This window comes from Taudactylus pleione, unplaced genomic scaffold (assembly GCF_031769625.1).
Source record: "Taudactylus pleione unplaced genomic scaffold, aTauple2 ptg000345l, whole genome shotgun sequence".
NCBI lineage: Eukaryota > Metazoa > Chordata > Amphibia > Anura > Myobatrachidae > Taudactylus > Taudactylus pleione.
In genome coordinates this window covers 4,579,718-4,602,781 of record NW_028284746.1, presented here as the reverse complement: position 1 = coordinate 4,602,781, position 23,064 = coordinate 4,579,718, and the positions used below count along the sequence as shown (strand labels likewise).

Genomic DNA, 23,064 nt, shown 5'->3' with positions numbered 1-23,064 from the left:
TTTTCATGTACCCCAAATTTAGTGGGACTACTCACTTTAAAAAACAAAACAAAAAAAAACAAACTTGCTACATGCTATTCTTCACCAATTTTTAAGAGATGCAAAATAGCACCTATGATCCCCCATGTCAGTGCATCTACTGGTTGGTGTCAGGCTGATTTCCACAAAGCTGAAATAACTTTTTGCCGATTTCAGTTTCGCTGGGTCCCGTTTTCGATTTGGAATTGAATACGGGGATAAGCGGGGACGAGCACGATACTTTTTCGCACCCAAAACCAGCGATGACAGCGAAACGTCCGGCAACTGACTTTTCGCAGCTAGTTCAATACGAGCCCTAATTGGATAACAGAGTAGCATGACAGGCGGATCAGTAGGGACTGTGGTGCCAACAATCCCCCCTAACAGGAATTAAACTGTATTCCAAAAAGTGAACAGCTGAGGATATTTCCACTGAATGTGAATAAAGGTACCAATACAACTGAGTTGCCGAAGAAGTAGAGTATACAGATGTGTCCACATTCAACTATCCACTGTGCGCTACAAGTCGCGTTACATATAATGCCTGAGCGCCGTTCGACTCTGTAGCATTGAGCGTCTGTTTGTGCGACTTTTCTCTTTATAATGCATCTTATTTGCAAAGTGAGTAGGACGCACACATAACTTCTGCTGATTAAATTGATATGCAGCGTGTCTATATTCTATGTGCGAATGTGGCTGTATCTGCATGCGAAAGGTCACATTTCAGTATCAGCGGCTGTGACACTAACATAGCGTTTCGCATGCAGATACACCCGCAGTTGCACACAGAGAACATAGGTATGCTGCATATCATTTTATTCAGCAGAAACGGCTTGTGCTAGCTATTCGCATCACTGTGTGAATAAAGACACATTTGAAGGGAAAAAATTCCACGAAAAGACACTTGGCACTACCGAGTCACGCCACGGCATGATGCAACTAGAAGGGCTGTTTAACACACAAGGAGGCTAGATTTATGATGACACATCTGTATCTGGTGTAACTTGAAGGGAACCAAGTACCATCACATATAGATCGTAAAGGCATTTTCCTTCAGGGAAGTACTTACACTGTCTTATAAGCGACCAATCCTCGTGACCTCATGCTGTTTGTTGAATATAATGTACTATGTCCTATCCTCTTATTCTGTATTCCTATACCTGAGGAAATTGTTTTCAACTGTTGTGTTCCTCTGGTGGAATTATATTGGGAGCACCCCTGTATTGTGTTATATAAGCGTGCTTTTCATTTATTTTGGTAAGAGGCCAAAGCTCTTGTGGTGTTTCACAATTCTACTGCAGTAGAGGTGCCCTTCTTTTTTCTAGTTCGCTGGATCACAACAAGGTCTGTTGTATAGGTTAAAACAGAAAAAATGCCCTCCGCACACTGCAATGAGCCAGCAAAAGAGACCTCTACATCCTGCATGCAGACTTGCCTACTTTTGAAAAAGCATTTCAGGGAGACTGTGAAAGCAGCACCTTATTAGTTTGGCGATAAAGTGGGCGTGTACTGCTACATCTGAGAGGCGTGTCATAATACTGACTTACATCCACATGTAAATGAGCTCCAAAGCAGTTAGTAAGATCTACTTGTAGATGATAACACACTGATACTTATCAGTAAATGTATGTAGCCATAGGGATCATTGTGCCTTATACCAATTCAGGGAAATTATAATGATCCCATTTGAATGTATCTATCTCTGTTGTTGTTTTTTCAACATAACAGCTATATAATAGGGGCAATGTGCAATCAGGGAGATTGCTAGACTATTCAGGGAGATTACTACTATTTCAGGGAGTCTCCCAGAGAGTTGGCGAGTGTGCCTACATGACATACTTACTTACTTTTTATTTTCTCCTCCCCGAGAGAAATCCGGGGAGGAGAAGCAGGTGGGTTGCTATGGGGGCGGGGCCTGATGGTACATGTCATTAAGCCCTGCCCTTTCATGGTAAATTGCCACGATTGGCTTAAATGTAAATAGGGGGTGGGGCTAAAGATGTGATGGAAGTGGGCATAATGCTGGAGAAATGCCTACTCTACTGGGGGTGTGGGGCGTTACCTGAAAAATCGGGAGCCTCCCGTGACTTCGGGAGAGTAGGCATGTATGGTACATTGTAGTAGCAATGCAGAGATCTCCATTGTCATTGCAAGGTGTGCTCGGGGAATGTTTTTTATTTGTTCATGTCTAGATTAGCTCCACCCTTACAGGCACATATGATGGGACAATAGATTGATTGAGCAACTACCATTCTGTGCATCTCTGTTGTGCACTTCTGTGATTTATCATCATGAAAGTGTCTCCAGATTTTCACGCAGCGCCACGGTGTAAACACGTAACCCTAGCAGATAAAATTCAGCACTGTGCACTACTATTACTATCACTAGTGATATCCTAACCTAGGCTTACTATAGGAAGGACAGTGACTCTGCGGAGGTAGTGATGACAGGGAACGATACTGTTGTATGTCTGTAATCGCCGTTCTAATAATTCTTGTGGGATGCAGACATACATCTCATATGTGTGTGTTCTTCTTATGTTTTTTTTTGTAGGGGCACAATATGATGGAATTTTTTCTTCCCAGGTGTGTAATATATTCATTTCTAATTAGTTCTTAGTACACAATGCAGTATACAAAGAGCAGCTGTATGGTGTGGTGTCACCTTGGTATTGTGCACATACGGTATTTGCTAAAACAGCGGCTGCATATTGAATATTGTTCTTCTGTACGTGCACAGTCCACTGCTCACAGGCTCAGCTTCCTCATTTATTTGGAACCGCATTCTCCGACACAACTATGAATTAGGTGACTGCTCCTAAAACCTATTCTCTTTTATTTGAATGTTCCTTTATCTGATAACAACATTGTTGTGCCAGTGAAAACATTTGATGTGTTCTGGTTACAGACTGCTCTTTGCTCGCTGTGGAGTTTAGCAAGATTGTATTTTAGCACCTTAGGGTAATGATTACATGAAGAAATTAATTTACTCAGCTTGCACCTCACTCTGTAATGTACTAATTGATTTTTTGTGGGGTATAGTCAATAAATACTTACTGCATTCATCAAAATATGGTTCACACGACAATATCTTGGTCCACTAAGGTGTAGCGCTTGGCATAACCCCCTTCGTTTATAACAATGTCTTGAAGCGAATCAGGGGAAAAGTGTATTCATCAAACTGTGAAATAGAGAACATATCACTATATATTGAAAAGGGAAAGCCAACAAAATACCTGCAATTACGGGCCTGATTCAGAGCTGGACGCAGATCGAGCGATTGTTTGCCATCGCACATGTGTATAAGCTGCACTGCTCGTGCGCAGCAATCGCATTGCGACTACGGACGCACAGAGGAATCCATCGCAAAGTGAGTGCCAGGCTGCCAGCGTTTGGGGGTGGCTTGAAAAACGCAGGCATGTCTGTCTGTTTGAACGCAGTTTCATGGGCGTGCATGAATTAGTCCATGTGATCTTCTCTGCATGTCAGGAGAGCACCCAAAGCTGCGGCAGATAAAACTGCCGCAAGGGAAAGATGGCTGCTAGATGTGTGTCAATGTTACAGATATTTACGCACTTAAGCGACCACGTATGGATATGAGAAGGCAGCAGTTCGCGTCCAGCATTGCATCCATTAGCATACTTATACTGCGTGTTAGTAGTGCAATTGATGTGATTTATTTTAGTTTCGCAAAAACATTTAATAATGTTAGACATAAATGTGTAGTACGTATTATGAGTGTACAAGGGGAAGTATGTCAACGGCTTAAAAGTTATTATAGAAGACCAAGGGCAGATACATGTCGGAATACCTTCTTACAGGGCTAAAGTTATTAGGAGGGTAACACAGGGTATTGGACACTTTTCTTCTAGTTCTTTATATCTTGCTATAAAACTGAGTTGTCCATATTCACTGATAACACTAAGCTAGGTAGAGACAGTAACACAGAGCAGGATGGTAACTTGCGGCAGAGAGATCTAAGCGGAATGGCAAATAAAAGTTAGTGCAGAACACTATTGAGGTTTTACATCTAGGCCATGGTAATAGCTTTACTAATTACACATTGAGTGGAATAAAACCAGGGAACAGGTGGGATACGTTTAGGAAGCCGGCGGCCGCAGTACCGGCCGGCTTCCCGAATCCTCAATCCCGGCTAGGGTTAAATGACAGGCGTCTAAAATCTAGACGCCTGTCATTTTCCCGACACGAGCGGACAGCCGCGGGGGGGAGGGTTAGGTTTAGGGCACCCTGGGTGGACATAGGGTTAGGCACCCCCCGGGAGGGTTAGGGTTTGGCACCCCCGGGGGAGACTTAGGGTTAGGCCCCCCCGGGGGACTTAGGTTTAAGCAGCGGGGAAGGGGGGGTTAGGGTTAGGCACTTGGGGGGGAGGTTAGGGATAGGCACCCCTAATGAGGGTTAGGGGGGTTGGTTAGGTTAGTAAGTACTTACCTTAGGGACGTTCAGGATTTCCAGCGCTGTCGGGCTTCCGCTGCCGGGCTCTGCTCTTTTGTCGGGCTGCTGCTGCCGCCGGGAAACGAACTGACGGCCATGCGGCAGCCGGCATTTCATACCTAATGCGAACAGGTCTTTGGAATACTTGTTGACAATACTTATTATTGTTTATCTATAACACCATTATTATATGTATTGCTGCACAGAGAATATTCACAGCAGCTGACAAAATGCTAATTATATCCTGAGATGCATAAAAAAATGGGGATAAATGCATATGATGTACTGATGGACACGTAATAGTATACATTGTAATAGTCAGTATTCAAACCACATTTTATTTGTATTAGTTTATTGAGCAAATTTTCAAATATACAGAGAAAATAGAACAGTAGAATAGAATAGAATGTATGCGCAATACTATACAGATCATAACAAAAAAGTAAAAACATTAGTAGACAATAAACTCAGGATGTATCCATGAAATTGATTACAGTGAGTAAAAATGGGGGAGTAAAAGAAAAAAGAGGGAGAAGAGGAAGAGTGTTGAGAGAAGTGAAGGGGAGCGAGTCGGGGGGGGGAGGATTAGTAGTTGTAGGAAAGGTGATCAAAACGATACTAACTGAGACCGGGAATGGGAGAATTTTGATAGGAGTACCAAGGGCTCCAAATGGATTTGAACTCCCGAACTGTATCATTCTGCAGACTCGTAATATATTCCATTTTCACTACAAACCATATTCTGTTCATAAGTTCCTGTCGGCTGGGAGTGCCCGGCACTTTCCAATTACGGGCTATCTGATACCTGGCTGCGGATGATATATGGAGAACTACTTTGTTGGAGGCATTGGACACCTAGTCAATCGGAGCGCAGAGAAGGAGATTTGCCGGGGTGAAAGATGGTGGAGGGCTGATAAGTTGGGTGCGAATCATGTTCCAAAATGGGATAATAAATGTGAAAACATTTTCCTATATGACCACATCATCTCCAGCATAGATTAGAGGAGTTACGATATATCTGATGAAGACGTTCAGGTACCAAGTACCACCTGGTATACACCTTATAGGAGTTTTCAAGGATGGCCACACTGATAGAGCACTTTGATACCGCTAGACGTATGGCGTTCCAAACTTCCTCTCCGAGAGATAAGCCCAGATCTGATTCCCAGGCCTGTTCGTGTATCTCGAGGGGAAGAGACTCTAATGTCAGTATCGAGTGATATATAGAGGAAATGGCCCCCTTGTTATTAAATCTGTATATACATAATCTTTCAAATGGTGTGGGGTTGGGCAAAGATGGAGTAGAGGAAGATGAAGTGACAAAGTGACAGATTTTTAGGTATTGGTAATGTAGGGTGTTTGGGATCCCGTGTTTTTCTCTAATGTCAGCGAAGGATAGAGGGGGGGATGCACCCTAGACATGGTGAAACCTTGTGATACCAGCCGAGAGCCAAGGGCTAGCTGTAGCATTAGATAGGCCTAAAGGAAATGCAGGATTACTCCATATAGGAGTTAGAGGAGAAGGGTGTGATGAGAGATTGTTTTTTATTGAGCATGTCCCAGTTACTAAGTGTCAATGCAACAGTGGGAAATAGGAAGGAGGAGTTAGGTCTATGTTTATGAGGCAACCATGGCAAGTAAGAAATTGAATGGATATCTATAAGATCACTTTCCAGGTCCACCCAACGCTTAACATGTCTATGAGAATGCCACGTGGCCATCTGGCTCAGTTGGGTGGCATTATAGTAACGACTTAGAATGGGTAAACCCAGACCTCCATCCCATGAACGTTTGGCGAGTGTGTCATGACGAATCCGGGGTTTTTTATTGTCCCATACAAATTTTCAGAGTGTGGATTGAAGAGTATTAAGGGTGTGGAGAGGGATAGGCACAGGGAGTGTCTGGAAGAGGTATAGCAGTTCGGTAAGAACGTTCAATTTCACGGCATTGATACGCCCTATCCATGAGAGAAAGTATGTTTGCTATTGTTGTAGGTCTGTGTGGATTGATCTGATGAGGGGGAGATAATTGGTTTTATAGAGGGAATTTTAGGATTTTGTAATAAAGACCCCAAGGTATTTCAGAGAATCTCTTTTCCATATGAAATTGAAATTTGATTGTAACAACGTTTTTGTACTTCCAGAAAGATGGAGAGGGAGGGCCTCAGATTTATCGTGGTTGATTTTATACCCCGATAAAGAGCCATAGAGAGATAGTTCATGAAATAGATTGGGGAGGGATGTGAGTGGTCTTGTTAGCGTGAGGAGTATATCATCTGCAAATAAAGAGAGGGTATATTGGGATTGCTTAATTTTTATGCCAGCTATGTCAGGATTAGCCCTTATGCGGCAGGCGAGTGGCTCAATGATAAGGGCAATTATCAGGAGCGATAGAGGACACCCCTGTCTGGTCCCGTTGGTGATTGAGAATGAGTCTGAAAATAAACCGCCCGCTGAGACTGTGGCTGAGGGGTTGTTATAAAGGGTTTGAATGGCCTTCAGGAATTTTCCGTGAAAGCCGAAGCTGCGTAGTGTTTGGAACATACACGGCCAAGAGACCCTGTCGAAGGCTTTCTCCGCGTCCAGAGCAAGCACCAGTGAAGGAAGTTTGTGTGTATTAATATAATGAACTATATCTATTGTGCGTCTAGTATTGTCTAGTGCCTGCCTGGATGAAACAAAGCCCACCTGGTCGGGGTGGATTAGAGTGGGGAGGAGTGGATTCAGTCTGTTTGCAAGGACCTTGGAAAAAAGGTTGAGGTCAGTATTAAGCAATGAAATGGGACGGTAATTATATACTAATAAAGGATCCTTATTGAGTTTTGGGAGGACCGTAATAGTAGCTTTGGTCGTGTCTGGGTGGAAAAAGGCTCCTTCAAGGATATGGTTGAAAATCGCGGTTAAATGGGGTATCAGAGAGGATTGAAAGGTTTTGTAATAAGACATTGGAAACCCGTCCGGACCCGGCGCTTTTAGAGGATTTTTGCGTTTTAAGGGCTGATATGATTTCCTCGGCAGAGATAGGATCATTTAAAGCAGACGATGTTGCGGAGTTTATATGGGGAAGATTACAAGAAGTTAAATAGTCTTCGATTGAAGTGTCGGCAGGAGAAGGTAGAGGAGAATGTTCAGGGATATTATAGAGGTTTTCCTAATAGGATTTGAAAAGCGCGTTGATAGTGGTAGGGTTATAGTGAGGTGTGCCATGGTCATCTTTTAACACTGGAATCACGGTTCTGGCCTTTTGGGCTTTCAACCTATTGGCTAGTAGGGATTCTGCTTTGTTACTTTTTAATAGAATTTTTGGTTAAGCCAACGTAACGACTGTCCAGTTTTTTCCGCATGAAGAGCGTTAAGGCATGCTCTTGCGGAAGTCAGTTGGTTATATAGGGAACGGGAAGGAAGACTTTTATGAGAGGTTTCCAAACGGTGGACCTCATCAGTTTGAAAGGTCATTTGAGATCTACGCTCTTTGTTACAAAAAGAAGCATAGCTAATGATGTGCCCCCGAATGACTGCCTTATGTGCTTCCCACGCCAATGGGGTACAAGTGGAGTCTGTGGCGTTCAAAGAGAAATAGTCCTCGAGAGCATGCTTGAGTTTCTCTTGAAACTTTGGAATTTTTAATAGAGTTTCGTTGAGACGCCAAGGAGGTCGAGACGCGGGCACATCAAGGAAATCAAACAACGCTGTAATTATGGAAAGGTCAGACCAATGATTCGTAACAATGGAGGAATTAGAGAGGTGTTTGGATGCTAGTGTGCAACAGAGAAAAAGATCGATCCTTGAGTAGGATTGATGGGGAATTGAGAAAAAGGTATAGTCGCGGGGACGTAGGATGGAGAGCTCGCCAAGTATCAAAAAGGCCTGATTCTCGAAGACGTGTATTCAAAGATCTAGTGAGAGGGTAAGGTGGAAGGGGCGGGGGATTTGTCAAGTTCTTGATTAAGAATGGCATTGAAATCTCCTCCCACAAGGAGATTATATTTATTTATTATCCTATATTTATTTAATTTGGAAAAAAAGGAATTGAAAAATGATATCTGACCAGAGTTAGGAGCGTACACATTAGCTATTGTAAATTCCAAATTTCCTAATTTACCAGTTAATATGATGTACCTCCCGTCAGAATCTGTATGTACCGAATGTTGGGTAAAAGGAGCTTTCTTACTAATTAGTATCGCCACTCCACTGCGCTTCGATTGACCAGAAGAGTAGTATGCTGTAGGGAAGCGCTTAGAATGTAGAGAGGGGTGCAAACCAGCTTTAAAGTGAGTCTCTTGTTTCAAAACAATCCCGGCTTTGAGACTACGCAGAGATCGAAAAAGCAAGGAACGTTTCTGAGGGGTATTTAGTCCCTTAGCGTTTAGGGAAATGAAGGTTAGTGACATTTTGATGGGGTACGATCAGGAGGGTGGCTTAAAGTGAGAATGAGGGGTCCCCGACTCGCAGGGGGGCAGGGACAAAAAATTAGGTCAAAGTAGAGGAGATAATGGGGAAGGTTCCAGGTGGGAAATCCTCATGTCCAGCAGAGGAAGACGCAAGCGGTGGCTGGGACAATAAAGTCCAAGAAGGTAGCAGGGAGGGTAGTCCACGCTACCTACGGGGGATTACAAAATATGAACTTTAGGGCAGGAAATTGCTGAGTAGCAAGAATGTTGGTCAAGAGTAGGGGATGGAAGTGTCAGAGAGTCATAACCCTCCAGTGGTGGTCATATAGTAAAAGAGAGAAAAATATAAAGGCTTAATAGAAATCGTAAGTATGTCACTGTAAGTAATGGGTGGGGGAGGGGAGGAAGATGGGGTTTAGAGAGGCCCAAAGGGGGATGGGCCTTGAGAATATGAGAAGAATCATTAGGGACATGTATAACATCAAACCAATTACATAAACAGTATTAGAAAGTCAGTTGAAAATCACAAAGGATATATTAATAGTGAATCAATATTACGAGAAGGTAACCCATGTGAAACATACTAACAGCTGTAAAATTATAAGAAATATCGAAGTCAACACAAACTCCTGAGGACGTAGCTCCATTAATTGGAGATACGACCAAATAGTGATACAGTAAAACAATAAGAATAACCACACATATCAGGAAATAAAATAACATGAATATTGAAAAGGATATCAATTGATCATTGGGGTAGAGCGAGGGCGATAAATGGGGTACCCAGTAGTAGATGGGGACTATCATTTGTTAGAAAGTCAAATCTCAGATATGTGGGATTCCCATAGATCGTAGGTTAGGATTGATTGGATGGAGGGACATTAGACTTCCTTAATTAGTCGCTGAAGTGTTAGGGGAAGGGCCGGAGTCCTCTAAATGGGAAAGAAAGTCCTTGCCTTTCCTGGGATCTCTAATGACAACTGTTTTACTGTTGAAATTGATCAGCAGTTTGAAGGGGAAGCCCCAACGGTAGCGGATTCCTCGTGCACGTAGTGCACTTGTCAGGTCTCTGAGCTCCCGGCGTTTAATGATCGTGAGAGGGGCTAGGTCTTGAAAGAACTGAAGCTTGATATTGTTATATAGAATATGAGGTTTATTGCATGTCGGGGCGTGGACTCTTTCTTTATCCTTGAAACTGAGAAAACGCATAATTACATCCCTTGGTGGTTCGCCATCTCAAGATTTTGGTCTAAGGGCTCGGTGGGCTCTTTCCAATGGAAGTTGGCGAGAGCCTAGATCAGGGAGGATAAAGGTGAAAATTTTGTGAAGATAAGTGTCTAGGTCGTCTGGGAAAACAGATAAGGGAATATTCCGGATGCGAAGGTTGTTTCGTCTTTCTCGTTTCCGAGCCTGCACATCCCCCTAATATATATATATATATATATATATATATATATATATATATGTCACTAGCTATTGTGTATGTGTTTATTTTCTTGTCTGTTCCTCCACCTTCTCTTGTCTCCCTCTTTCCTTCTGTCTTCCAATATTCTTCCCCTTTTCCACTATGTTCCTCCCAATTTTTTCCCATTCCCTCTGTCCGTCCCCATTTCCTCCCATCTCGTTCTGTCCGTCCCCCTTTCTTCCCTTCTTGCCCTATATTTCCCCCTTTCCTCCTGTCTCCCTGTTTGTCCCCCTAATACATTACAATATATAATGCGATCTAGTAACAACTACTATAATAACTGTGCATATATTACAGTAGGTGTCGCTGGAGCAAGATACACAAATATATATATATTAAGATGTGTGTATATAATATAATGTGTGTATCTTGCTCCAGCGAAACCTATTGTAATATACGCACAGGATTGTTTAAGGGAGGGGGGCCCAAACCGGTGTCTTGCCTAGGGCCCCGTGAGGTCTAAATCCGGCTCTGTGTAGGCAATATGCATTTCTATAGTTGCACGTGTATTATTAGAGAAAATAAAGGTTGATTTGAGGAATTAATTTGCATAAATATTTAAAATAATTATATTTTTAATGTGAAAGTTGGAACCACCTTTTCTGCACTGTATGGGGGAGCCCCAAGTCATTTTTTCTTCAAATGTTCATTAAACCATACTTGCCAACCCTCCCGCTTCTTGCAGGAGGCTCCCGTTTTCTTAACAAGCCTCCCGCTCCCCCGCAAGACTTATAAAATCCCCCGCATTCCCCACAGCCTCGTTTGAAATCGGACTGCGCGTGCGCAAGTCCGCATGTGACAGAGGCCCGGGATACCATCCGACATCAGTATGTCAAATAGGCTAGCCGCGCACCGCGGGGTAGTGGGTTGCGTCGGCCGCCTCGCCCAAGAAGGAAGCAGAAGTGAGCAGAGCCTGAGTTGTCAGTGTGCAGGCAGAGACGAGAGGTGTTCTCTCCTGCTTCAGTGGTAGCAGCAGCGGCTACTTCTCTCCCCCCCTGTCTAAGTAAGTTATTAATACTATAGGTAGGAGTGTTTAGTGCTCGGGGTGGGGGGAAGGGGGTTTCCTTTGATGGGAGCTGCGCTGCTGGCAAAAATAACCGGGAGGAGCAGAGATGGGGAGGAGACAGGAGAGCAGTAGTGTAGTGTAGTAATAACAGGTGTCCAGATCGGGATTAAGGGGAGTGGAGGGGAGCACAGGGGATAAGTGCCCCGAGCCCCCCTCTATCGGGGCCCCTTGCCTCTGATTTTACAGTTGTGTAGTGCAAAAGTGCACTGTGTGCTGTAGGAAGTAAACAGTGAAGGGAAGAGGAAGGGAGAAGTCCGTGGAGGGGTAAGGGGGCGGCTTTACATGGACCCGTGTACAGCAGGATGCAATCAGCATGAGAGAGGAGAACTGCAGAGGGAGTAACAAGGAGGGGGACACTGTGTATAATTATGACTATATGTATGTGACAGTACAGTACATATGTATGTGTATTTGTGTGTGACAGTATGTATGTGTGTGTATGTGTGTGACAGTATAAGTGTAATTTATGTGCATATGTGTATGACTGTATATATCTATGTGTATAATTATGTGACTGTATGTGTGTGACAGTGTATATTTGTGCTATTGTATGTATATATATGACTGTGGGTGTGGGACTGTATGTATGTGTATTTATGAGGGACTGTATGTATGTGTATATATCTGGGACTGCATGTTATGTGTGGACTGTATGTATGTATATGACTGCATGTGTATACATGTGGGACTGTATGTATGTGTTATGTATGTGTGTGACTGTGTGTATAAGTGTGAGACTGTATTTACTGTATGCGCATTTTGTGTATGACTGTATATATCTATGTGTATAAGTGTGTGACTGTATGTGTGTGACATTGTATGTATATATATGACTGTGGGTCTGTATGTATGTGTATATATTTGGGACTGTATGTATGTGTATAAATGTGGGACTGCATGTATGTGTATATGTGTGGACTGTATTTATATGTATGACTGCATGTGTATACATGTGGGACTGTATGTATGTGTGGGACTACATGTATGTGTATATGTGTGGACTGTATATGTGTGACTGCACCCCCTATTCCCCCTTCCCACCAAGCATTATCCTGCCCCTCCATACCCCTCTACCGTGCCAGTGCTGCTATGTAGTACTACAGTTTTCACCTGTCACTGCAGGATACACCCTTGAGTGAAAAGATAGGCCCATAGGTGGCGCTAGATACTCCTTTTGGGTGGAGCATGACACGCCCCCTCAATGGCGCAGCACATTCTACTATCGAATATAATCTCCCTGAAACTAGTTTTCAAAAGTTGGCAAGTATGCATTAAACAGAGCTTTCATTTCTTAATTTCTACAATTACAATGATATGCACGTTAAGGGCTCCACAGTTTTGTTTTGAAAAACAATAGTTCACTTGCACGGATGGAATAACTTCCTGTGTCCCATTTCCTGTATCCATGGTAATCTTTTGTATCCTGTCTGGCTCAGCAAACCAGTGGGGAGTTAAGCGTTTCCTGCATAGTCAGTCTTAAAGAAGAAAAAAATCCCAAGTTACAGATTCTCTAATTTGCTGTTGATAAGTTATATAGACACACACACACACACACACACACACACATCAAACTGCAAGATCATTTCTAAAATGAACATCAGTCTTGGGGTAAGATAAATATATATTTTATTGCAACATGCTTTGTTTATTCATTAGTACGTTTTTAGAAGAGGAAATATATGGGTGTGTAGCTGACTTTGTTTTTTTCCCTTTAAAATCTGAAATGTTCCAGCAGATTGGGAAACTTATGCTATTGATACTGCTCTTTGTAAAAGAAACACGTATACTGAATCTGTGGGCAAAATTCATACTTTCTTATGTGTGTAGAACCCATATTCTATATTTTATGCCATTGTACTCACTGCCTTTGAGATAACTGGTGGTTTTGTCGTCTTCTGCACTTTATACATGCAAGGGCAGAATCTATCGAATTGTGCAAGCTACACTTTGATTTGTGTATAATTGCATTCAGTAGGCAGGCTATCTTTAGCGCTGTAATATCCGATGTACAGTACCCTGTATTTGCTCAGCGTGTTGTTTGTATAGAGGCACTTGCCAGTTGGCAATTACAGCCCCTGAAATATTATTAATGTTATTTCTTATTTATAAACTGCTGCTGGCATACTACACAGTGCTTTACACTAAGGGGATCAAGATACAAATAACCAAATAACATACAGTGACATGAAACAGAAGGTAAATATGGCCCTGCGCATGTGAGCTTGCAATCTAAGATGTGTGAGGGACACTTGATACATAAGCGGAATGACAATTGTAGCTGCTGTGGTTATTGGAAGGCAGCAGCTTTATCGGCTACCAATAATAAATCAGCTATTGTTGATTGGCAGTTCTGTGTAGCTTTTGGTGGTGTGTTATAGTGGGAAATAGGAGACGTGGTGGAAACACAAAACTTTAACCTGTCTTTATAAATCTTAAAACAGTCAACTGCTGTCAGTAATAACTGTCCAATATAATCAGTTGTTGGCAATACTCCTGCATACTTCTATAAAGTCAGTTAAAAGGGAGTATTACTTACCAAACTGTAAAGCTGTCTAAAGATTATCTGTCTAACCAGCCAACTAGTTGATTGGTTGGAATGAAAATCTGGTAACGTATGGGATTAAATGATGATCAGCAATTTGCTCATAAATGCCAGAAAACAGATGAAAATGGTCGTCAGACAAGTTTGTTAAATGTTTGATCGAAACAATTTGTTCAAACAACAGTTTTTGGCCATTTTCCGGCGTTTGGGAGCAAATTTCTGATTATCATTTGCTTTCATACCTTACCAGATTTTCTTTCCAACCAGTCAACTAGTTGGATGGTTGGATGTAAGTTGGTCTGGTGTGTGGCCAGCTTAAGAGTACTAGTTTTCCCAATCAATAGAGCGTGAAACTTTGTTATATTTTAACAAATCATTCATTTAAATGAATTCTTAATTCTTGACTATGTGTTTTGCTTTCTGCTAGCAAGAACAATTATGAGCAGCAAACAAAGGGACGTGAACAGATCTGAAATTGTTCTCAACCCACCGCAAGTGTTTCTGTGTGGCTTTGTGTGTATGTTACTTCTGCAGGAGCATGTCATTTGCTGTCCTACCATGTGCCATGTCTGCTCGGAGAAACAGGTTAACTGCCGTGGCTTGGGCCTAACCACCGTACCAAGGAACTTTCCCAAAACCACCACTCTCATATATTTGAGTGGCAATAACATTACAAACATAAACCCTAACGGACTCACAGAGCTAAAGGAGCTAGCCGTACTTTATTTGGACAATTCCAAAATTGTTTACATTCATCCTAAAGCATTTTCTTTCTTGAGAAAACTTTACTACCTGTACCTAAATGATAATTATATCCAGCATTTAGATGCTGGCATATTCGATGCACTCCTGGATCTTCAATATTTGCACCTACAACAGAATCACATCTATTTCCTTGCTCAGGGATTGTTTAAACATCTTAAATCTGTCCGGCACTTAGCACTTCAAAAAAATAGACTGTGCGTTCTTGGTAGCGATATATTTTTGGGGATGGTTAGCCTCAATACTCTAAATTTAGCTAACAACAATATCACACGGATATCTGACTCTGCATTGCATCACCTAGAAAACTTAGAAAATCTATACCTTGAAGGCAACTGTTTAATGCAAGTCCCATCCAATGCTCTGGGATTGCTGAAAGGTCTCAAAAGACTTTCCCTGTCGAATAATCAAATAGAATCAATACACAATTTTGCTTTCAGAGGACTTAACTCTTTGCAGTATTTGTTTTTAGAGAACGCAAACATCCATACAATCAGTGACAAGTCTTTTGTTGGGCTGAATAATCTCAAGCATTTAATTTTAAGTCGGAACGCGCTACGCACTCTCGACTCAAAGACTTTTACTTACCTGAATCACTTGACATACCTGCAGTTGGACAGAAATAGTATAATGGCTATAGCCGACGACACATTTGAGAAGATGGGGGCTTCATTGAAAGTTCTCAACGTTGCATTTAATAACCTAACATCTCTCCAGCCTCGAGTGCTCCAGCCGCTTGTCTCTCTAACCTACTTTCAAGCCAGCTACAATCCATGGCACTGTGCCTGCAATTTGTTAGGACTCAGAAGCTTTCTCTTGTCTTCTTCGTTTAGATTCAGTATTCATTGTGAGACTCCACCACAGCTGCGAAATCGGCCACTGGGCAATGTGAAGTTGGCAGAATTTGAAACCTGCGTGGTCACCACCCCAAATGCATTACCAAAGAGGACCTCTCAAGGGTATTCAGCAACAACTGAGTCAATGCACAGCCATGTGCAAAGTGCCACATACAAATTGTTTTTAAGCTCTCAAATTACAGATAAAATGATATCGAAACAATCAACATTTTTGGAACCCAGTAGCATTACAGAGAGCAATATACTACAAACCACTACTGAGCTGTCACATAGGGAGATATTGCTACAGTTTCCTCCAGTGAATTTTACCAGCAATGGCGATGATCAGCTGCCCCTAGACATGGTCACGGTTTCCCTTAAGCCTATTGTTATATGCCAGCGAAAGGCCGCAAGTCTAAACCAGTCCTTTCACATTATACTGTCATTTTTCATACTGTCTTGTGTTGCCATTGTCTTTCTTATAATTAAAGTAATTCAGCTGAAGAGGAGACTTCAGACACCTGAACGCCAAGGAGACAGTGCGCTAGAGTATTACAGCTGCTATCAGTCTGGCAGGTACCACATGACGGATCCTTTACGGCTTACACCTCAGAATTCTTTGTCATGTCCTGAAATTGACTTAATAAGGCCTCTCAAACAGTCCCCACCAGATGCCAAGACACAGGTCATCTTGTTCGAGCACTCTGCTCTCTAGGCTTATTTCAACTTGACAGTAAGAAAATATTCAGCACATCTTTTACTTTATTTAATGATCATTGTCGCAGTGGTAAAAAGTTGACCGAATTCTTTCAAAGCCACCAAATCTCAAGGCACACACTTATAATTGACAGCTTAGTTATGCTGGGAAATTATCTTCTTGTGATTTCATCTGCTGGCCAGGCCTGAGACATTTATTTGGCAGGAGCGATGCCATTCTGTAGGGTGATATGACCGTCGACTACAGGGGTTTTGATTCATCATCACAGATCCACTTTAGGGCTTTAGTGGAAGCGGACACATAAGAAGTTTTGGCTACAGAGAATTATCCCATAATGTGGGGAATTTTGGCAAAACATGGCAACAATTTCCGGCAAAGCCAAGAGTCAAGACTTACATGAATTTTGCTTGGTATTGTGCTCACTGTAGAAAGGAAACAGTTTTTTATAGGTAGTTTATTGGCTGTATTCTCATTGTTTCAGCCCTCAGTATGTCTGCCTTCAACAGGTGCACTTTAATAATCCTGTTTTCCGCCTCCTATTCTACATGTGATGCTGATCTATGATGTCAGAGCAGAGAGTAAAATGACTCTTGGGGTGATTCTCTGTGTGACGCACGGGACATTACACTGTGGCAGATTAAACAATTACTTTCAAATGTTTTATTTTTGCAGTAACTCCCCCTTACCCTACTGTGCCTGCAATAATTCCATAGAAGTCCTAAACACCCCCATTACCACCTCTCTGAACTTTTTCAGGTGCAGCTTGTCAGGGGCATCAGTCACTGAATTCTATAGAAATTATTGTTTAAAAAGCTATGTTATGAGCCCTGGAGCGCCCTGGATCCCTTACTGTTTTATGGATAGTGAGATTATTGAAGAAATAAATATTTAGCATGGAATCCATCTTATACTTGTGTTGCATTATGTTGAATGTGTGGTTATGTTTATCTGTGTGTCCTGTAAGTAAAAAGTATTCATTTTATTTTTTCTGTGGGTGTAATGTCACTGGTAGATTATAATAGGGTCAGATGCGGCCCAGCACAATTGGTTGCCCATAACTCAGGCCTGCTCCAGATTAGAAAGCACAGAATGATGCTGCTGTGCTCATTAGGAGGGTCTGGTGTCCAGACGGTTCTTCCTTCACCAGACTCTGTAGAAGCTGCCGTATGCACTATGCGGTGAAGTAGGAGTCAGATTGCTCCATAATGTAGGTGATCTTTGCAGAGCATAGCTAGTGTCACCTGTGTACTCCAATGGTTTTTCACAGTGTTCCTTCACACATGGAGCAGAGCATATGTGTTACATATGAGCCCCCCACCTCCTGTTTTCAATGTCAGTGTGTGTCCTCCTACTTTGCTCCCCACATTGCCTCAATGTGACATTGGGAGGAGGGGGCAGAACTACATGGTAAGCATTGGTTGGGTTCGGGATCCTGGCGGTCACAATCCTGAAAAGGGTTAGAATACTGACACTATGTTGGTCGTATCCTAACTCTCCCCCTCTCCTTACCCTAACCTCCGAACCCTCCCTCCCCTGTGCCTAACCATAACCTCCCCCCTAGTGCCTAAACCTAACCTCCCCCTCCCTGCTACTGTACCTAAACCTCTCCCATTTGTGCCTAACCCTCCCCATAGTGTCTAACCCCCTCACCCCCGCTACTTACCTTGCATCGGCATTCTGACCGTCTAAATGCCAGAAGTCGGGATACAATACACGTGTGGCAAGCTGCATAATGTACTTTAGATATGTACAGTACATCTATCCTCCTTGTGCTACAAGTCGCGCTACACATAACGTGGGAGCTCCATGTGACTCGGTAGCGTTTCTCGTGCAACTTTTTACCTTCAAATGCGTCTTGTATGCACCGCAATGCGAATAGTTAGCACAAGCAGCTTCCGCTGATTAAAATGATATGCCGCATGCCTATATTCTGTCTGCGACTGCTGGTTTGTCTGCATGCGAAACGCTACGTTACAGTGTTACAGCCGCTGACCCTGTAACATAGCATTTCAAATTCAGATACACCCGCAGTTGCTCACATAATATAGGCATGTTGCATATCATTTTAATCAGCAGAAGCTGCTTGTGCTAACTATTCGCATTGCAGTGCATACAAAATGCATTTGAAGGTAAAAAGTTGCATGGATAAACGCTCTGCGCTACAGAGTCACGCCACAGCATGGTGCGACTAGAAGGGATGTTTAACACGCAAGGAGGCTAGATGTATGAGGACCCATCTGTAGTTGAGTCTTGTGTGATTATTCCCACTGTGTATGTCCCATGGATTACCTTTATCTACCACTGCACAATGTGTGCTGTGGTGAAGACCATAAAATCTGTTTACAGAAGAATAGATTGAAAAAAGCAAATAGAAGCGTCCACAATTTCCACACGTTATTGTATTTGTTTTTATTTTTACTTGAAATGAAAAAAAATCAGGAATTAAAATGCACATGCAACAATATATAAAAAGATATATAATTAAATATAAACAACCCCCTGTGCAGTATTATCTCAAAACAGGCAAATCCTACATAGAGCACGTGAGACACAATAAAAAGGATTGTCCACTTGGTGGTTAGTGCATTAAAAAGCATTTTGTGTCAAAATAGTGTAAAGCTGGGTACACACTGACCGATATATTGGCCGATCAATTGATCAGCCAATATATCTTGTGCCCGTTGGCCAGTGTGTACCAGATATATGTCTGTGAACAACGTCATTCACAGACATATAGCCTCGGCTGTGCTGCACAGCCGATGGACAGATATATCTGCAGACATATCTGTTCATCGGCAAGTGTGTACGGGCTATCGGCGGCTGCCTGGAAGATGATGGTCGTTCAGTGTATATGAACGACCATCATCTACAGATATATCTGCAAATCACTCGATCTGCAAATATATCTGCCAGGTGTGTACCCACCTTAAGTCACAAACAAAACTCCTAACTTTTAGATGTGGTTTAGGGTAATGTTACTGATTAATCAGTAAATATCAGAAGGTCTTTGAGATGTTGATAACTCTGTCTGTGATGAGGGGTTTGGAGGCAAAGTGTGAGCTAAGAATACGTTAAACATACATTATGCAGCACACACATACTTGTTGTGGTGAACCGTATAATGTACATTTGACATGTAGTCGAGACTCGCGTATGTGATGGTTCCCATTGTGTATGTACCAGATATCGTCTTAATCCACCATTGCATAATGTGTGTTGAGGTCAAGACCGCAAGTTCAGTCTATAGAAGACTAGAGCCATTATCATAATATTGTGAAATATCTATTAATGAAGGACCTCACTTGTAAAGCTCAGTGTAAAAGACAACACTTTCCATCTTTAATCCCACACTGAATGTGAATTTGTTCTGTATAAATATCTTACACTTTCAAGTGTAATACGGAGACTGCAGAAGTGGTTATATTCAACACACAGCAAATGTGTTTGCGTTTGGTGGGAATTAGTCTATTAACTTATGAACTGTGAAAAAGCAAATTAAAAGTTGCTACTTTTAAATGATTTTAGTGTGCCTGCTATGCCTTTTATATTCTTTAGAGGTTTATTTGAAATTGAATCCATTCAACAGATCAGGTTCTCAAAACAGCTTTATACAAATGCTGGAACCTGCAGACTCATCCAGAAGAGGAAGCCTGCGTCGTGGCACAAATGTGACAGCTGCCCCAGATTTTTTTGCTACAATTCCTATTTTTACACATTTGTTCCTATAAATGTTTACACTGGATTTTTAATACTGAGCAGATTACATGGTCATGCTTCTCAATATGCTGCATGCAATATCTGTTCTGCATATTATGGACGGACCTGATTCAGAGTCAGAAGCAGGTGGGTTTGCGGATGCATCTGGCGGATATGAGCATACGCCAAAGAAAGAAATCAGTGACTGCGGATGCGGCAGATCAGACATAAGCACACAAGCAGAGATGGCTAATGTATACAGATTGATCCGTCCATCGACTGATCCCACTTTCCCTGAAATTGGTGATAATTGGGCCACCATCGCATGGAACTGTTCTTTCTCGTGGCATGAAAGCTGACTTCCTTGCTCTATCGAAGCGTGCGGACGGAGATGGGACGTCTGTTTTAGATGGACCATTTGCACCCAGCATGGGGTGGTTGCAGGTCATGATACTAATGATGACGTATGCGGATGGAATTACAATAGGCAGGATAGGCTTCCATGGGTTTAGTACGGGATGCTGGCGCTCGGGATCCCGGTGGTCAAAATCCCGACGCCAGCATCCCGACAGGGTTAGGATACAGACACCTGTCGGGAGGTATCCTAACCCTTCTCCTACCCCTAACCCTCCCTCGCCGGTGCCTAAACCTAACCTCCCACCCTAGTGCCTAAACCTAACCTCCCTCTCCCCGCACTCTAAACCTAACCTCCCTCTTCCCGCACTCTAAACCTGACATCCCTCTCCCGGCACTCTGAACCTAGCCCTCCCCCCCTAGTGCCTAGCCCTCCCCCTAGTGCCTAACCCTCCCGCTAACCCCGCAGTTGTCAGGATTCCACCACCAAGATTCTAGGAGCTGGCATGCCCTTTGTCAGGATTGTGACCGGATCCAGCTTCCACATGTAGACGCACAGATTACCAGTATACACTGGCGGATTCTTGCATTCTGATGCCTACTTACTTCCTTACTTAATAATATGTCCCTGTATATGTATTGAAATGTATTGCTGTAGATTAATATAATGCAAATGACTTTTTTTGCACTTGTTGGGATGGACTCAGAAATGCATCTGGAACCACAACCATTGTGAAAATCACTGATTTGTTACTAGACTATTTATGCAATAGAACTGTCCATATGATAGATAAATGTTTCATCCTTATACCAGTCCCCTTTGTTATGCCATTTTACTTTACCACCAGTAATATTGGTATATAGTCAATATATCGACAGTGAAAATGTCGGCATGGTTTAAATGATGACACCTTTAAAATGTTGACACAGTCAAACATTTTAGGGTTGGGTTGAAAATTGGGTGTCAACATTATGTACCTGTCACCATTTTGTCAGTGTCAACATTTTTCATGTTGACATTATGGTGTCTAGCTAATGATTGTCAACAACATATACCCCAAGCTGTTCTATTTACTGCCCAGAATGTGCTAATTCTCATGTATCACCTTCTTTAAAACACCACATTTGCAGCATTGTTCATTTTGGCCTATGATCAGACATGGTATGAAGAGGGAACACTTCTTTTAGCATCTAATGACATGTTCTGCATTTAAGTCCTTTGAGAAAGCGTGTAATGGTCTCTTTTAGTGCCCACATAAGTAATAATGTGCAGAGAAGATGTTAGTTATTCGCCCATACTCTAACCTTCATCCTCTGTTACCTTATATGGAAATATTGGCTCACACTTACTGGTGCAACCAGGCTTCAGGCAGCTTTGTGATTATACCACAGGAGCGTAATACATACTGTTGTACATGCAATGCACGATGGTCGCTGTAGTTGTCTGTTGAAATCATTGCACGCACAGCTATGTTGTCACTGCAGGCTACACACGCCCACCACTAACACTGTAGTTTCAATGGTTACAGTGCTTGAAAACTTAAACTGGAATTCACAGAAACAGCTATAGTATGCATTTCTGGGGTAACATTACGAAAACAAGATTGTGCAACCATTAGCTTTATTAAAGATATTATTTAATGATAGATATGTATCAACCAAAAACATTTACTGTATTTTTTACTTTTCTAACTCATCTTGCTGGCCGTTAGTTCAGACTATGCTTCGTTAGATAACTTATATTGTAAATTAAAGTGGGCCAGACACAGCATGTATTCTCTTCCTGTGTTTGAGATTTGGCGCACATCTGTAATAGGCGCATCCGTTTCAATCATTTGCACATTCTCGTTTCATGCAACATTTCCATCCTAGATACTTAACTGTGGCTTTTGTCTAAGCCTGACTGACATGGCTCTTCAGGAAAATCCCTTTCACATATTTTAATAGAAGTTGAGATGCGTAGAAGTGGCAGCTGCCATTAGAGTGACATTTATCTTAAACGTGAAACTGGGAAGACCTTAGATCTGCTGCTTGGAAGGTTGGTCGGACTCCTCGGGCACAGACACATATAAATAATACTTCAGCGGTGGTTTAATGCTGTGTTCATTCAGCAGGAGATAAATCTGTAACTCATGCTATTATACAGCATGCTCCATGAGGTTCCTGTCACCTACATACAGAGTGGAGACAACCAGTGTATGTGCTAAGCCAATAGTCATGAGACAGCATCCTGACAATTCACTAGGAGCCGGTGACGACATAGAAACATGAGGCGCCTCCATTTTTGCTTCCTATCTCAGTAATATCACAATCGTAAAACGCAATGAAATTTATTGGCGCTATATAACTAAATAATATCACAAGTTCCTGGTGAATTGACAGGTTTGGTTCAGCCTATAAAGTGGCCACTTCCACTGTACATAGGTGATTGGTACATTTTAGAAGAATCCTATTACTTTTAAAATGACGTATTGCCAGAATAATAGAGAATGGAATTAATAAAGTTTAAGAGTTTGATAAACTTTGTTCTGCTACATTGAAACACTAAATGGCATTTACATGGGGGTCCAGTTTGATGGATATCGCGATACTTGGAACTGTCCAGTGATGCACTCCCTGCTCCTACTTGTGTAAAGAAGGCAGAAGTTTTCCATCATCTCTATAATCATTTAATTCATGAGAATTGGAAGTTTACATGGGCAGAGCCCTTGACATCATTGTCGTTCATTTGAATGAGGCCAGCCTCAGGCATGGGGAGAGCATTGC

At 42.3% G+C, this 23,064-nt stretch overlaps 2 protein-coding genes across 3 annotated transcripts in view; both read left to right on the top strand.

The window, feature by feature from the left end:
* Positions 1-23,064, top strand: part of IPO11 (importin 11) — a 553,468-nt gene that overhangs the window by 384,674 nt on the left and 145,730 nt on the right. The gene's annotated exons all lie outside the window — the stretch shown is intronic.
* LRRC70 (leucine rich repeat containing 70) lies at positions 12,928-17,118 on the top strand. The gene is made up of 2 exons (XM_088444067.1): positions 12,928-12,998; positions 14,360-17,118. Exon 2 carries the CDS (start codon positions 14,371-14,373, stop codon positions 16,243-16,245), a length of 1,875 nt encoding a protein of 624 aa, XP_088300193.1. The 5' UTR covers positions 12,928-12,998; positions 14,360-14,370; the 3' UTR covers positions 16,246-17,118.